Below are 16,047 nucleotides of genomic sequence, written 5' to 3' on the forward strand. Positions count from 1 at the left end.
CGGGGGCTACTCTGTGTTGCGGTGCACGGGCTTTTCATTGTGGTGGCTTCTCTTGTTGAGCACGGGCTCTAGGCACGTGGACTCAGTAGTTGTGGCGCGTGGGCTCAGTAGTTGTGGCGCACGGGCTTAGTGGCTCCGCGGCATGTGGGATCTTCCCGGACCAGGGCTGGAACCCGTGTCCCCTGCATTGGTAGGCGGATTCTTAACCACTGAGCCACCAGGGAAGTCCCACCCGTCCTTAATTTCAATGAGCGTCTACTCTCCAGTCCACCCCACCCTCCAATTTCCACTGGAAACTTCCCTTCCTCAAAAATGAACGTCTTTCCCGACCTTCACCCCAAGGTGAGGTCCATCCATATGTTCCTCAACACACCTATGTTCTGAAGTCCTGCAGCCTTAGAGGCCCATGAAACACAGATGAGCGCATCAGAGTCAGGATGGCTGTTGTCGTTAAGGTTTACTGCCAGCCTTTCCCGCACGATGGTAACAAAACAAGATACGAGGGACCAGCCTGGTGTGGATTGTGGCTGTTTCTGAAACGTGCAGAGCGTCCAGCACACAGCAGTATATCAGTAGTGGTGGGACGGATGCCTCGCTTCATTAGATTGACCCAGTTGTTTTTTTTTTTAATACTTATTTATCTGGTTGCACTGGGTCTTAGTTGCGGCTCGCGGGCTACTTGGTTGCAGCACGTGAACTCTTATTTGTGGCATGCATGTGGCATCTAGTTTCCTGACCAGATATCGAACCCGGGCCCCCTGCACTGGGAGTGTGGAGTCTTAAGCACTGCGCCACCAGGGAAGTCCCTTACCCCATTTTTGCTTAGAGAGCTAGGTGGTCTTCACAGCGTGGGCCACATAAACTATTGTTGTCAGAGTCTCAGCATTCTCTACATTTCCAGAGGGGCAAATTGACACTTGACGCAAGAGTTGAGCATGAGCTGAGGTGCGGCACCAGCTGCTGGCCACATGAAAGACGATCAAAGCCAGTCGCCCAGTCTCAGGAGCCGCTGTGAGCTCGTGGCCACGAGTTGGACGGCACGGACGTAGACCGTTTGTTTCTGTCACCACAGAAAGTTCGACTGGGCTGTCTTGCTCCAAGTTGGTGCTTCCGAACGGGACACTTGGCAGCATCTGGAGACATTACTGATTGTTACACCTGGTGGGTGGAGACCAGGGAAGCTGCTCCACAGCCCACAGGGCCCAGCACACCCTGCATCCGAGACTCATCCAGCCCCAGTGTCAGTAGTGCTGAGGCAGAGAAACTCTGCGTTGACATGAGAGACCCTGTCTGTCTGTCTATCAATCATCTATCCATCCACCTATCATTAATCTATTATATCTATGTACCGTCTATCAAATCTATAAATCTTTCATCTCTCCATATCTATCCACCTCTCATCTACCAGTCTACCTATTATCTATTTACCCATCTATTATCTGTCTGTATTTCTCTATCATCTATCTACCATCTCTATATTTCTCTATTATGTATGTATGTATCCATCTATACCTATATCTATCCATCCATCCATTTATCATCTATCTTCTATATCTATCTATCCATGTATCCATCCATCCATCCATCCGTTTATCACCTTTTTCTATCTAGCTATCATCTGTCACCACTCTTACTATCTACCACCTACCTATTATCTATCTTCTATGTGTCGTCCATCCATCATCCATCTGTCTATACCAGTGGTCTTCAACCAAGGGGATTCTGCTCCTTGGGGGAACACTTGACAATGTCTGGAGGCATTTGGGGTGTCACAGATGCGGGGGGGTGGCTACTGACATGTGGTGGGTGGAGACCAGGGATCATGCTCCACACCCCACAGTGCCCAGCACACGCCCTCCCCCCCCAACCCCCGAATTATCTAATCCAGAGGGTCAATTACGCTGAGGTCAAGAAACGTCGCAGTGCATTCATTGTTCGTAACTTTGGGGGTTGCTAGGACATCATCCCATCCCACCCTGGATGCGGTACCGGGCTGTGACTTTTAACCTGCCGGGCTTGTGTTGTCAGAGGACCAAGACCAGCCTTTGTGCTCCTGGGTGAAGTGTCACCAAGCGCGGTTCAGAGTCCCTCATATCTGCTCTTAGGGAGCCCAGTGCAGGGCCAGGAATTCCAGGCGTTTCCTTGTGTCACATTCGCTAGCCTTGGGGTTGGTGGGAGGGATTTCTGTGTTTCTTTTTTCTTTCGTGATTATACACTTTGTATCTTTCTTAAGAGAGACTGTAACTTAGTAATTAATCTGTAAATAGAAGAATTGTGGTTCTGAAATATCTGTTCTACCGTCGGGCACTGGGAAATGGAATGTGGCTTGACTCAGCAACATTTTGAGGGAATTGCTTGTTTTTTGTTTTTTTTTAAATCTGTCTAGACTAGTGAACTCACAACTCTAACCTCCCACCCAGGCTCAGATGAATTGGGTCCAGTTTAATCAGCTGATCTTTGAAGTTAAAGATTCCAAGTTAAAAAAAAAATCCTCATAACTTTATCCAAAGCACACATTTTTTGGGGGTAGATTTTGCTTATTAAGAGATAATTCACAAACCATAAAATTCACCCTTTCAAAGTGTACAGTTCCACAATTCTAATTTTAACCAGAGTTAGCACACATTCTTTAAAAAACACCTTCTAAAGGTTTTTTTTTTCCCCCTGTAAAACAGAAGTTTGTACTAGTTTGCAGCCATAATTTCCAAAAGCCAACTTTGAAAAGGAGAACTGCAGGCTTGGGACACATGATGTCATGTATTGTAGTTTATAAGCTTTTCTGATGTTACCTTAAGGGGGGAAACCTGAAGGAAAAGAACTGGGTTTTACAACGATACATTCTTTCATTATGGCGTAGTAATTATCTTGCAATAATTATGTAATGTATGTTTATTGAATTGATCAACTTAACATAGATTTAACTATCATGTACCTAAAACATTTCTATAGCTCACAGATTTAAAAAATGAAAATTATACATGGAAATGCATCCCTGTTTTTGGCCCCCATCTGCCTCCATCACTGCATCCCTGGCTGACTCCAGGTACCCAGCCTTAGTATCTTGTATCTGTCTGCAGAAGCCCCTTTCAGGGACTTCCCTGGTGGTGCAGTGGTTGGGAGTCCACCTGCCAGTGCAGGGGGACGCGGTTCGAGCCCTGGTCCTGGAAGATCCCACATGCCGTGGAGCAACTAAGCCCGTGCACCGCAACTATTGAGCCTGTGCTCTAGAGCCCGTGAGCTGCAACTACTGAGGCTGTGGGCCACAACTACTGAAGCCCGCGCGCCTAGAGCCCGTGCTCCGCAACAAGAGAAGCCCCCTCAGTGAGAAGCGCGCACCACGACAAAGTGTAGTCCCCGCTCGCCACAACTAGACAAAGCCCGTGTGCAGCAACAAAGACCCAACGCAGCCATCAATAAATAAATAAATAAATTTATTGTTTTTTTTAAAGTCTTTTCAACATAGAGAAGCACATATCACTATCAAGAGTGGGCTGACATTTTCTTCACATACTGCCTTCTTTCAGCCTCCTTAGAAATTATAGATCCTTTTTTCAATTGGTTTAAACATCTCCAAACTAATTTCACTTGTCTAAACAGTTAAGGAGATAAAACGTTTGCTCCTGTTGGATGGAGGAGACAAGTGATTTCTGACACCTTGCAGGCGGGGTTCCAGGCAAAGGGGGTGCCTGCTGATGGCACTTGGGGTCCACTGGTGGTGGAAGGGTGTTGGAAGGGACCCCGGGATCCCCCTGGGTGGCCAGGTGATGCTGCTGATGCTGAGGCTGCCTGCCGTGTCCCAGGCTCACCTACGGGTCTGCTGAATTCTTCCCACCTCTGGGAATGCTAGCGAATTGGGGGTATGTCCCCCTCTGTCTGGCCCCCATCTTGCAGAATTGCTGCATCAGAGGCCACGGCACGACGAGGCCGGGGGTGTGTGATCCTCAGGCAGCCTCGGCTCCGAAGCGTGGTCCAGACCCCTCTGTAGCCCATTGAGGGTCACTGGGTCGCTCAGGAGTCTCCCAGTTGCAACCCTTAATATTATATACATCCTGTGTTAACCTCTGTACCTTAACCTACTTCGACCATATATAAGTGTGAGGAAGAAGAGCGTTCCCTCGAAACCCAACGCAGAGCTCAACCCACTGGCCCAGCAGGTGATACACGGGGTGTGGGGATTCTGCTCCTGCTGAGGGGACCTGGGTTGAAGCACATTATCCGCCGCATCCTCTTTCCCAGCGTCACAGGGAAGAGATGCCGTCCTTTCTTGGACGCTGTGCTCCTGTGGCAGTTTTCCACCCACCACTGGCCTGTCGGCTGTCTTTTATCCTGCATTTCAGGGCAAGTTGGGTCTCCTCCACCCACACTCTCTCTCCCCTTGGCTGCGCCTGGTTCTGTTTTGTTAGCATCTGGGATGCCCCGGTGCAAGGCACACTGAGCATCCATCGTAACTTCAAGAGAGATCGCAGGTTACAAAGAAGTGGAGGGTGCAGGGGATGGGATGGCCAGTAAGGCAGGTCTTTCTTTAGAGATGGTTGGGGCACCTCTTTCTGAGCTTTAGCTCAGCTCCCTTCCTACCAGTAGAAACAGGTATTGAAAAATTGTCGTTATCATTCGGGTATGATTATGCTCAGTATACAAGGGGCGGGTGCAGACTGTTTCGGGATGGGGTGGATACGTACTAAGAACTCTTGCAGTTGGTGTCTTTGTGATCATGAGATGCTCCCCTGAAAAAGCTTTACTTCTAACAAACTTCTGGTTACCAAAGGGGATAGTGGGTCTTGGGAGGGAGAGATAAATTAGGAGTTTGGGATTAACAGGTACACACTGCTATATATAAAATAGATAAACAACAAGGACTTACTGTAGAGCACAGGGAACTGTACTCAATCTCTTGTAATAACCTATAATGGAAAAGAATCTGAAAAAGAATATATATACATATATGTAAAGAACTGAATCACTTGCTGTAAACTGAAACTAACACAACATTGTCAATTACCTATAGTTCCATTAAAAAAAAAAGTTTTCTCTGGACTTCCCTGGTGGTCCAGTGGTTAAGAATCCGCCTTCCAGTGCAGGGGATGTGGGTTCGATCCTGGTTGGGGAACTAAGATCCCCCATGCCGCGTAGCAACTAAACCCGCGTGCCACAACTACTGAGCCCTCGCGCCACAACTAGAGAGAGGCCCGCACGCCACAGCAAAGGAGCCCGCTGCATGCCGCAACTAAGACCCGACGCAGCCAAAAGTAAAATAAGTAAAATAAATATTAAACAAAAAAAGCCTTCTCTGTATCAGACGGCTGTGGGAAGTGAGTTGAAATTAGTTGGCATCCGGATCCCGGGAGTCTTCAGGAGTGAGGTTTCTTGACGTCAGAAACCGGGTGACGGGTGTATTTAATCCTCTTCCCAGCTCTCTGTGCTTTAAGGTTTGACGGAGTGGTTTGGACTGTCCTAAAGTTGCCTCGGCTGTTACTAAATGAAGATAGAGATTACAGGTAATTGTCAGGTGGACTGTGATGAGGTTTTATCTCCTCTTTGGGAAACAGGCTTACAAAGCCCATATCTGTCTGTCGTCTGTCTATCCTTCATCCATCTCTCCATTCTTTCTATCTGTCCACGTTATCTGTGTATCCGTTCCTTCCTGTTTTTGACAGGGGTCGGGGGGATACAGTCAGATTAAGAAAAAGAAGGCAGGTGAGCTGGTACAATCGGTCCGTCTCTACCGATGCCTTTAGCAAAGTGTCTCTGGTCAAATCTGGAATCTATGGATTTCGGACCCAGGGCTTCTTGAAGATGGTCACGTGGGGCATAGGATCCTCTAGGGTGTACGACAGACGCGACTTTTTACAAGAACTTTTTATTATGACATAGTTTAAGACGATTAACTCAGTAGGTGAAGACGCAGGAGAAGTTGTAGAAGAGTCCACAGAGGGGAGTCCCCACGTGCCCTCCTCTGGGACCCCCAGTGATAACATCCGTAAACAAAGGATGAAGTTAAAACCAAGAACTGGCTTTATAGGATCTCCCGAGTGGGCCTTCTTTGGGTAACAGTGGAGGTCACTGAAAGGCTTTCTGCACGAAATCTGAGCTTGGATTCTGGGTCCAGAAGGTGCTTTTATCCCTTGTAAGAAGGTAACACCCGGGAGGCCACCCTGGGATCTTTGGGTAAAGAATGGACTAGAAGGATGAAGCTGATGTTTTTCATTGCTGGATTAGGCCCACAGATGTGAAAGACAGGTCTTGACACCTCAGACCCCCGAATCCATCCCCACAGCCGTGGCACCTCCTGTTCAGAATTGTTTCATCCCCAGCGTGGACCCAGAATGGAAAATGTGTGTGTGTGTGTGTTTAAGAATTGTTTGCATAATCAAATAACTGCCCCTCCCTTGCTGTGTGGACGAGACTTCATCCTATTTATTGAGTTATTGTTTGAACTTTTTATGGGAGTGTAGTTGATTTACAACGTGTTAGTTTCAGGTGTACAGCAAAGTGATTCAGTAATACATATATCTTTTTTAGATTCTTTTCTAAAAGAATAGAATTCTTTTCTAAAATATAGAAAAATAGAATTCTTTTCTAAAATATGGGTCATTACAGAGTATTGAGTAGCGTTCCCTGTGCTCTACAGTAGGTCCTTATTAGTTATCTGTTTTATGTACAGTAGTGTGTATATGTCAATCCCAATCTCGCAATTTATCCCTCCCCCCCAGACTTCATCTTATTTAGAGCAGACCCTTCAAAGCACGAACTCAGTCATTTTTAGGGAACCAATACTATTTCTGAATCTCTGAAACAGGAAGAAAAGAAAAGGTGATTTCTCGTCAGGTTAAAAAATGGCTCAGTTCCCTAATTTTCAACAGAACACAGGAAATACGGTTTTTACGTACAGGACTCCCTTTGCACGTTTAACCAGTCTTTGCTAATTTCTACCTTGGTGGAATTTCTATCTTGATTCTGCTCCACGGGTTGTTATCATGATCCTGTTATTTCAAGTTGTCTTTTCCTGTATTTGTGAAATAAATGTTCTCCTTAAACATGTCCTCAAAGGGTTTGTTTCTCCCCCTTTCATCATCAAAGAGTGGATACGTCCTTTCTTGGGGAGTCTTTTTTCCTTAAAGCACAAGACGGAAGTGTGTAAGTTAACGTCTCTGCCGATGGTCTCCACGATGTAAAGTAATAAAAAAGCAGTGTGTTTCTTCAAGGTTAAATTTTGTCAGAGGTATCTAGAAATAGGTAGAGGGGTATTGCATATTTCATTTGATTGCTGCAGTCTGAAGGATAAAAAAAAATAGTCATTGGGAAGCCAGACTTCTATGTCATAACAGTAAGCTTAATTAAGTCCATTTTTCGCAGGAGACATTATGTATACACTTTTACAAAAACCTTTGTAAGAGGAGGAATCTTCTCACTTCCCAGTAATTAAAACATGAAATGCAAATGCAATTCATAAAAGGGAATGTGGAATTTGGCTGTCTTTCTGGTGAAACTTCCTGTTTCAGAGTCTCCAAGAGAAATTCCCTTTTCTGGCGGGGGCGTGCTCCTGGTGAGGACAGGCCAGGGGCTTACCCCACCGGAGCAGAAACTCAGCAATGTTTCCTTTGCCCAGAAAATGTTGCTATTGTTAGCTATCATCCTGTTCTCTCTTGGAGCAGACTCATGGTTTGCATGCTTCTTTTGATAAGCTTTTGGAAAGTTCATCACTTTTCCAGAACAGAGCGGCTTTTCTTTTTATGAATTCTGATTGTTTTCCTTGACTATCTCCTCATCAACTATCTGGCCAAAGACAATGGAGTGTAGTGTCCTCTGTGTTGGCCTTTAAATTTCCCCGGATTTCCCAAACCACATCAGTGTATCAAAAGACTTGAGCAGATCCCTGTTGGGGTATTTGAAAAATGTAAATTTTCATTTCCAAACGTGTTCTCAAACAGGAGGAAGACAAGTAAAAATCCTGTTAGGTTCTGTATGCGAAAACATGAACACATAGTATTAGGTGATTAAATCAGAAGGGTGCTAGAAGAATCCTTGCATCGCGTGGTTGAATTTGTACCCCTGGAACTGCCATAACAGATTACCGCCAAACTGGGAAGCTTAAAACCATAGGCATTCATCCTCTCTGAATCCTGGGGACCACATGCCGGAGGTCAAGGTGCCCCAGGGCCACGCTCCCTCCAGAGGCTCCAGGGGAGGGTCCTTCCCTTCTCTTCCAGCTTCTGGGGTTCCACACGTCCCTGGGCTTGCGGCCACATCCCTCCCATCTCTGCCTCTGTCTTCACGTGGCTTCTCCTCTGTGTCTGTGTCTCTCCTCTTCTGTCTCTTAGAAGGACCCTGTCATTGGATGTAGGGCCACCCTCCTCCAGGAGGACCTCATCTTAGACCTTTCACTTCATCACCTCTGCAAAGACCTTTTTCCAAATAAGGTCCCGTTCCCAGGTTCCAGGGTTAGAAATTGAATCTATCTCTTGGGGGACACAACTCAACCCTCAACTGGTGGGAGGAGCGTTAGAAAAACTGTGTGTAGGTGACCCAGACAGGACCAGGCCCACCGTGGGTCCCCTCCCAGCACAGAGGTTGAGTAGGGTCCAGGTGGGCGATGTCGGTTTTCTGGTGTGTTGGTCCATTAGTGGATTTTTTCTATAGAACATGCTGCGGGAAAAGGTGGGGAGACCAGAGGGGGAAGAAGGGTGAAATCAGAGGGAGTGGCCTCCCTGTCATTTCTGTCATTACCCCTCTGATCCCCATACCCCGAAATAAAACCCAGAGTGGTTTCCATTTTCTCCTTTTGTAATTACCTGGCATTCCACGGTACTCCTCCCGTGCTCATTCTGTATGGATTTTCCCCAAGTGTTTTCAGGTCCAGCAAACTTAAAATGACCCCCACAGACTTAAATCCTAGTTTCTTTGATTTTCCATCTGCTTCATTTACATTATGGGCTTTCAAAGACAAAATAAGGCGGTCGCGTTTTTTGCTTGGAGTCTGCAGGGCAAAGGCTTTCCCATGGTCCCTGTGTGACCTCCCTCCTCTCGGGACAGTTTGTGGGTTTGGGGCTGAGGAAGAGGGCCGGTCAGTCCCTTCTGACCATGCGAAATGCGTTTTCTGCACTTTCCCACACCTCAGTCTGCAGTTCTTTTTCTTTTTTCCCCTCTGTTGTGACTTCACAGTAAAGAGATACCTTGTGTTCAAGGTGACCCCTTTCTTTATTTTTTAAATTTTTATTGGAATGTAGTTGAGAAATAGTTTTTTTTTCCCCCGTTGTTTTGAGATGTGTTTGACGTATAACACTGTATTCGTTCTGGGTGTGCAGCACAATGATTGGATATTCGTGTATATTGCAAAGTGATCACCACACTCTATCTAGTTAACATCCATCACCTCACATAGTTACACATTTTTTTCTTGTGATGAGAACTTTTTTAACGGGAGCACAGGCTCCGGACGCGCAGGCTCAGCGGCCATGGCTCACGGGCCCAGCCGCTCCGCGGCATGTGGGATCTTCCCGGACCGGGGCACGAACCCGTGTCCCCTGCATCGGCAGGCGGACTCTCAACCACTGTGCCACCAGGGAAGCCCTGTGATGAGAACTTTTAAGATCTACTCTCTTAGTGGCTTTCAAGTAAACAATACAGTGTTACCAGCTGTAGTCACCATGCCCTACTTGACATCCCCAGGACTTATTTATTTTGTAATTGTAACCTTCGACCTTTTAACCCCCATCATCCATTCCCCCCATCGCTCTCCCCTCACCTCTGGCAACCACCGTCGACTCCGTTTCTGTGAGTTTGCCTTTTTTTAGATTCCTCATATATGTGAGATCATACAGTGTGTGTTTCTCTCTGTTGGACTTATTTCACTTAGCATAATGCTCTCAGGGCTCCTCTGTGATGTCCCAAGTGGCAGGATTTCCTTCGTTGTTTCATTTTATTGGAGTATAGTTGATTGTCACACTAAGTGAAGTAAGTTAGACAAAGATCACATGCTGTCAGTCATCTGTGGCATCTAATTAAAAATGATATAAATGAACTTACTTACAAAATAGAAACAGAGTCACAGATTTCGAAAACAAACTTAGGTTTACCAAAGGGGAAACGTGAGGGAGAAGGCTCCGTCAGGAGCCTGGGATTAACATACACATACTAGTGTATATAAAATAGATAATCAATAAGGCTTTCCTTCATTTTTACACTGAATAATATTCCATTTCGTCTCTTATTGGGCAGAGGTGGGTCACGTAACCATCCTTACCTGCAGCAAAGCTAAAAGGCGGGCTTCTCTACTTTCTAACGGGAGGTGTTGAGAGCTGGGGATGTATGTTGGAGAGCCTGCCAGCACCGAGCAGGAAAAGATGTCTGTCCTTTTTCTTTCTACTGCAATAACAGCTTCATACCAGCACCATTGAATGTTGTTTTTGTCTTCAGTGCACTAAAGCCGGTCAGCTTAAAAATTACAGCCTGCTGGTTTCATCTGCCTTCAACAAGATGGTTTCCCTGTATCATCCTGTAATCTGATTGTGGTGCTGAGGGACTTCCCCCCATGTCTGCACTGCAGGCACTCTGCTTTGAGTTCTCGGTGTTTACAGCACACACAGCTCAGAGCAAGCTTCAAAGATGTTGCAGGCAGAAAGGTAGGAAAAAAAAGAAATCTGTTGAGTCATAGCTGTGCTGTCTTTCTTTTCATCATTAGAATTTTAGCGTGTGGCGAGACCATTGATAACGTTTATATAGTAATCTACCTGTTCTATCAGAGACATGAAAACAGTATGAGTCCAAACGGGTTAATTTGTTTTGCCTTTGGGTGCATAGAACAAGTCAAAGGCAAAACTTGCACTAGATGCCATGCCAGTGTCCTCGGTTCCCATTCATCCGCCCTTTGCCTAACGGAAACACCAGCGTTCTCATGAAAACACCTAAACTGTATCAACTCACTCTCCTCAGCGCCCTTTCCCTACGTGCCTCTCTGTGTTGATCTGATTCCACAGAACTTTGTCAACACTGCCTAACTGTGATACAGTTCTATATTTACTTCTGAATTATCTTTTGATGAGGATGTACTTTTAAAAAATGTATTGGGGCTCATCATTTGCTTCTTCTGGCACAATTTCTTCATGTTTGTACATCACTGTCTACTTCCGCAATAATAAAATATTCATGATTGGGAACTCCCTTTAAAAGCCAAGGTGACGGGCTTCCCTGGTGGTGCAGTGGTTGAGAGTCCGCCTGCCGATGCAGGGGACACGGGTTCGTGCCCCGGTCCGGGAAGATCCCACGTGCTGCGGAGCGGCTGGGCCCGTGAGCCATGGCCGCTGGGCCTGCACGTCCGGAGCCTGTGCTCCGCAATGGGAGAGGCCACAACAGTGAGAGGCCCGCGTACTGCAAAAAAAAAAAAAAAAAAAAAAAAAAAAAGCCAAGATGACTTATCAGTGTCCCTCACTCCAGCTGCATTAAGCCAGTAGATGTACTGACTGATTTTGCAGCTTGAGAATGTTAATTTGTAGAAAATGCCCTCCCCCCAAACCTATGGCGTAGGTATAACTTTCTTTTCCTCTCCATCTTACCATGTGCCGTAAATGGCATTCCCAACTCTATGAAAGAGGAGAAGGTGGCTGTATGGTTGTGTTGAAGGTCTTTTTCCTCTCCGAGCCATCCTTGAATTCCTTTTTTCCTGCTTTCTCACGTTGATTACCATCTTTCCAGCCAGGGAGCCCCAATTTGTTGGCCGTTTTCCACACCTTCTTCCCCTGGAAGAGCCTGTCCTCTGCGTTATTTCTTCGATAGGGGCAGGAAGGACAGCCGTCTTGGATAAGCTTCCAGAGGCTCACACATACAGATGTCATTTTTCTGCCCAACTTTCCCTTTTCTCTGGCCGTAGATAAAAGTCCTTTGGATCTTTCATCTCAGAGGCGCCTTAAGTGATTGCCGGCTGGAGGGAGACCAAAGAGGAGGAGACATTGGGTTGACCGTGTCACAGCATGGTACACGAGAGGGTTTGATTTCCTTTTACATGTATACTGTGGATTTCCTTTCATGTTTGCAGTGGTTGCACTTTTAAAATTCTTCTCTCTGTTAGTATCTGCATCACTTGATGCTAACCCTTGGCAAGTTTTAACAGAAACACTGAGTGCGTTTAGCTGGCATTAATGGGTTCAAGGAAGAAGCTTGTGAGGACGGCTGTGTTACACTTAGCCTTTTTTGTTTTGTTTTGTTTTGTTTTAACAGGACAGTGGCAATCACCAACACGTGTACTACAGTTGTGAGTTTATTAGCCTCTCATACAGTGCTTCGTGGGATAAATAGAAACCTGGCAGGGATGCTCACAAGTTTTTCATGGAAAGAGTTATCTTCTGATTTTTTTTTTAATCCAATTTTTTAAACTGAAGTATAGTTAATTCACAATGTTGTGTTAGCTTCAGGTGCACAGCAAAGTGATTCGGTTATATATATGCATATCTATTCTTTTTCAGATTCTTTCCTATTATAGGTTATTATAAGATGTTGAGTCGAGTTCCCTGTGCTCTACAGTAGGTCCTTGTTGTTCACCTGTTTTGTATATAGTAGTGTGTATCTGCTAATCCCAAACTCCTAATTTATCTCTCCCCACCCCCTGCTATCCCCCCTGGCAACCGTAAGTTTATTTTCTCTGTCTTGTCTTGATTTAGAAAACCTAAAGAAAAACACACATTGAAGGAACGTATTTAGCATCCTTTTCCATTCTGCCTTTCCCTGTGTGCGTGTTTGTGTGTGTGTTTCCTCTGGGATGACTCATTTTCAGAAAGGATGGCCCGTCGCCCCTATTAAAGAACAATTCGGGGGCAAGTGATCCTGTGTGTCTATCTTCAATTGACCGTTCCAGACAGGTGCCTGGCACCCAGCCCTCGCACCAGATGTATCGCCCGGTACTGAGTTGTCCGAGCCTCCAGGTTCTCTTGAGGTCGGGGTGCTGGTCCCCCATCCCGGGGGCCGTGGCTGCTGACACCGCCTGTCCCCACTGCAGGTACAGGGACGTTCGGCCGCGTGCAGCTGGTCCGCGAGAAGCAGGGCACACACTTCTTCGCCCTGAAGGTGATGAGCATCCCGGACGTCATCCGCCTGAAGCAGGAACAGCACGTGCACAACGAGAAATCCGTGCTGAAGGAAGTCAGCCACCCGTTCCTGGTCAAGCTGTGAGTCTCCCTTCTCCGGGTCCCCACCGTCCCGGGCCCCAGGTGCATTTTCCCGCGGGAGGTGGGATGGAGTGCGGTCACGGCGGGTCACACTTCGCTGAGACATCTCAGCTCCCGGTCGCGCGGAGAAAGGCGCCGTTCCCACACGTGCCTGCCCAGGGTGGCCCGCCTGGTGCCGCGCCCCCTGCACGAGCTGCGTGTCCACAGGGGCACCTGGGGCCCCGCCAGAGGCTCTGTCCCCTACTGCCACCCCCAGCTCCTTGGACACCCCGTCCAGCCGGTCTTCCTGGGACCTCAGTCACCTGCTCACCTCTGCTCACTCACATCCTTTCTTGGGTTTCTAGTTGACCGTTCAGTGTCCCCATGTCGATGCCTCATAGAACCTTCCAGTTGAAGGTGCCCAATAGGGACCAAACGGATCCCTCTTTCTGCCACGCTCTTTGCTGGCGGAGGGTAAGGCCATACCCCACTCAGGGGCCAGAGGTGTGGGCGTCCACAGAGGGCTCTCCGTCCCCATCCCCGGGGGCCTTCCACTGCTTCCCACCCGTTCCGCCGCCTTCCTCACGCCCCTTTCAGCCCCCGACCCCTCCCCACCCAGCCTGGCGTGGGCCCCCCTCTCTGGCCCGAGTGCCCAGCTGTTCTTGGCCTCCCAGACTTGCCTCTTTCAAGGGGTTCTTTGCTTTAACTACAGCCGTAGTGATCCCTTCACCCGCACGGCCCTCCCGTGATCTGCGTCTCTGCTGACAAATCGGCAGGGAATGACCCCAGGGGCTCAGTGTCCTAGAAACAGCCCATCCCGGGCTCTGGCTTTGCCCTTGGCTCTGGCTTTGCCTCTGGCTCTGGCTTTGCCTCTGGCTCTGGCTCTTTTCAGACGCTCTTCCCCGCATCGTCCCAGGAAAGTGACCTGCAGTAGAAGGTGGGAGGTGCCATCCATGTTGTCACCCCAGGGCCACCCGCCCCCCTGTGGTGCCTCTCCCCACCCCCTGCCTCTCCCACCTCACCCTTACCCGCCTTTCTTCTGCGGTACACCTGCCTGTACACAGAGACAGGCGCCTCCACCCTGCTCTTGGAGCATCTTGCATGTGCCCCCGGTGCAGGGAGATAACACCTGTCGACTCACAGCCACCGGAGCAATGTCCCCAGGGCCCAAAACAGCGTGTCACTCGGAGCAGGGACGGGTGGCATGTTGGGTGGGTGACAGAGGGAAGGAGCTGAGTTCGTGTCTTACTTTCCTTTTATGAAGCCCAGTGGCCGTGTTGGGCCCGTGTGGACGGGTCAGTAGAGTCTCATGCTGGTGAGTCACTAAAATCGAAACAAAAAAAAAACTAGCCGATGCAGCAGAGTCACCACCCCTCCCTGTTCAGGTCTGAGTCTCCTCCTCGCTGGGAAGTGGTGGGAAGATGGGTAGAAAATCTCACACGTGTAGATCTTCTTCTGGAAAGAAGAAAAGCTTCTACTTCTGGTGTCTCTTCTAGAAACTGAAAGAGTGATTCTGGGTAAAGACTTCAGTGGGCTAGGGTTTTCAGGACACATGTTATAAAGGAGATGTGGACGCCTTTATCTGTTGCCAAGTCATTCTCACGTGATTTCGGAGAACGGTCTTGGGCTTTTACCAGATACAGGAAGTCTCAAGCCAGAACCCCAGGGTGTGTCCCCGAGGGTGCTTTGTGGCTGAGTTTTCCCAGGAAGACGGGGCACCTGGCCGCTGGGTTCCGGTTTCCTCAGGAAACCAAGTGGCGTGATCTGTTATGTGTCTGCAGTGAAATTAGGAGAACACGGAAGAGAGGCAGGTGGAATTGATGGTGACAACGAAAAGTCTGAGACATTGGTGTTGAGAAGACAAAAGTTTGGAGAAGAGGGAAGAAGCCGATGGCAGGAGTGCTTTCCGGGGCTGTGTGTGGGCGGTGGGCATGCCGCCCAGCGGGGTTGCTGAGGTCACCTCAATGCATATTTTCTGGGATCAGGCACATCCCCCTGGAAACATTAGGGTGATGCCGTAGGGAATCTTGGGGGATGGCTTCCATTCTGGGAGCTCCACCTTGTTGTGGGTTGAATTGTGTGTGCCACCACAAAAGATATGTTGATGTCCTGATGTCCTGACCCCCAGTACCTGTGAATGGGACCTTATTTGGAAGTTGGGTCTTCTTTGTAGGTGTAATCAAGATGTAGGTCGAGGTCCTATAGGAGTAAGCTGGGTTCTCCATCCGATGTGATGGGTGTCCTTGTAACAAGCGGAGAAGACACACAAAGACACACAGAGAGGAGAAGAGGCCACGTGAAGACAGAGGTGGAGATTGGGGTGATGTGGCCACAAGCCGAGGAACCCCCGGGATTGCTGGCAACCACCAGAAGCTATAGAAGAAGCTAGGATGGATCCTTCCCTGGAGATTCTAGAAGGAACCACGCCCACCAACACCCCGATCTTGGACTTCTGGCCTCCAGAACTATGAGAGGATGCATTTCTGTTGTTTAAGCCACCCAGTTTGTGGTCTTTGGTTACGGCAGCCCCAGCAAAGTAACACACACCCCGTCGTCTCCTGGAGTGGGGACCAGCCTAGGTGATGGGCTCTGGAGATGCTTTCTAACTACGTCAAAGGAGTCCCCAGGATAGAATCCTTGAGCTTTGGGACGTTAAAAGGGAATAGGGAAAAGGAGGACCATGATAAACAGAGCTGTAGTCAGATAACTCTGCGTCCTTTACTCCTGGACAGCTAATCAGGCGGTTTCCTCATCAGGTAGGGTAGACTGCTGGATCCAGAGGGACACGGATTCTGTATTCCGATGTTCCTTGCTTTTGGATAAGTACCTAAATTGTTTCCATCACAAAGGCTGTAAGCCCTAGTTTCAGTGGGATGGAATTTGACCCCAGGTTATCTAAATCGGGTTTTCTCTT

The 16,047-nt window shown here is 48.1% G+C and overlaps 1 protein-coding gene across 1 annotated transcript in view; it reads left to right on the forward strand.

Annotated features, from left to right (window-relative positions):
- The window catches only part of LOC308609629 (cAMP-dependent protein kinase catalytic subunit PRKX), an 83,871-nt gene that overhangs the window by 19,757 nt on the left and 48,067 nt on the right, over positions 1-16,047 (forward strand). The window contains exon 2 of the mRNA XM_081223365.1: positions 12,986-13,154. Coding sequence (XP_081079491.1) covers positions 12,986-13,154 — 169 coding nt within the window. The remainder of the gene's footprint in view (positions 1-12,985; positions 13,155-16,047) is intronic.

Source organism: Mesoplodon bidens (genome assembly GCF_964165515.1).
Source record: "Mesoplodon bidens genome assembly, chromosome: Y".
NCBI classification, from domain to species: domain Eukaryota; kingdom Metazoa; phylum Chordata; class Mammalia; order Artiodactyla; family Ziphiidae; genus Mesoplodon; species Mesoplodon bidens.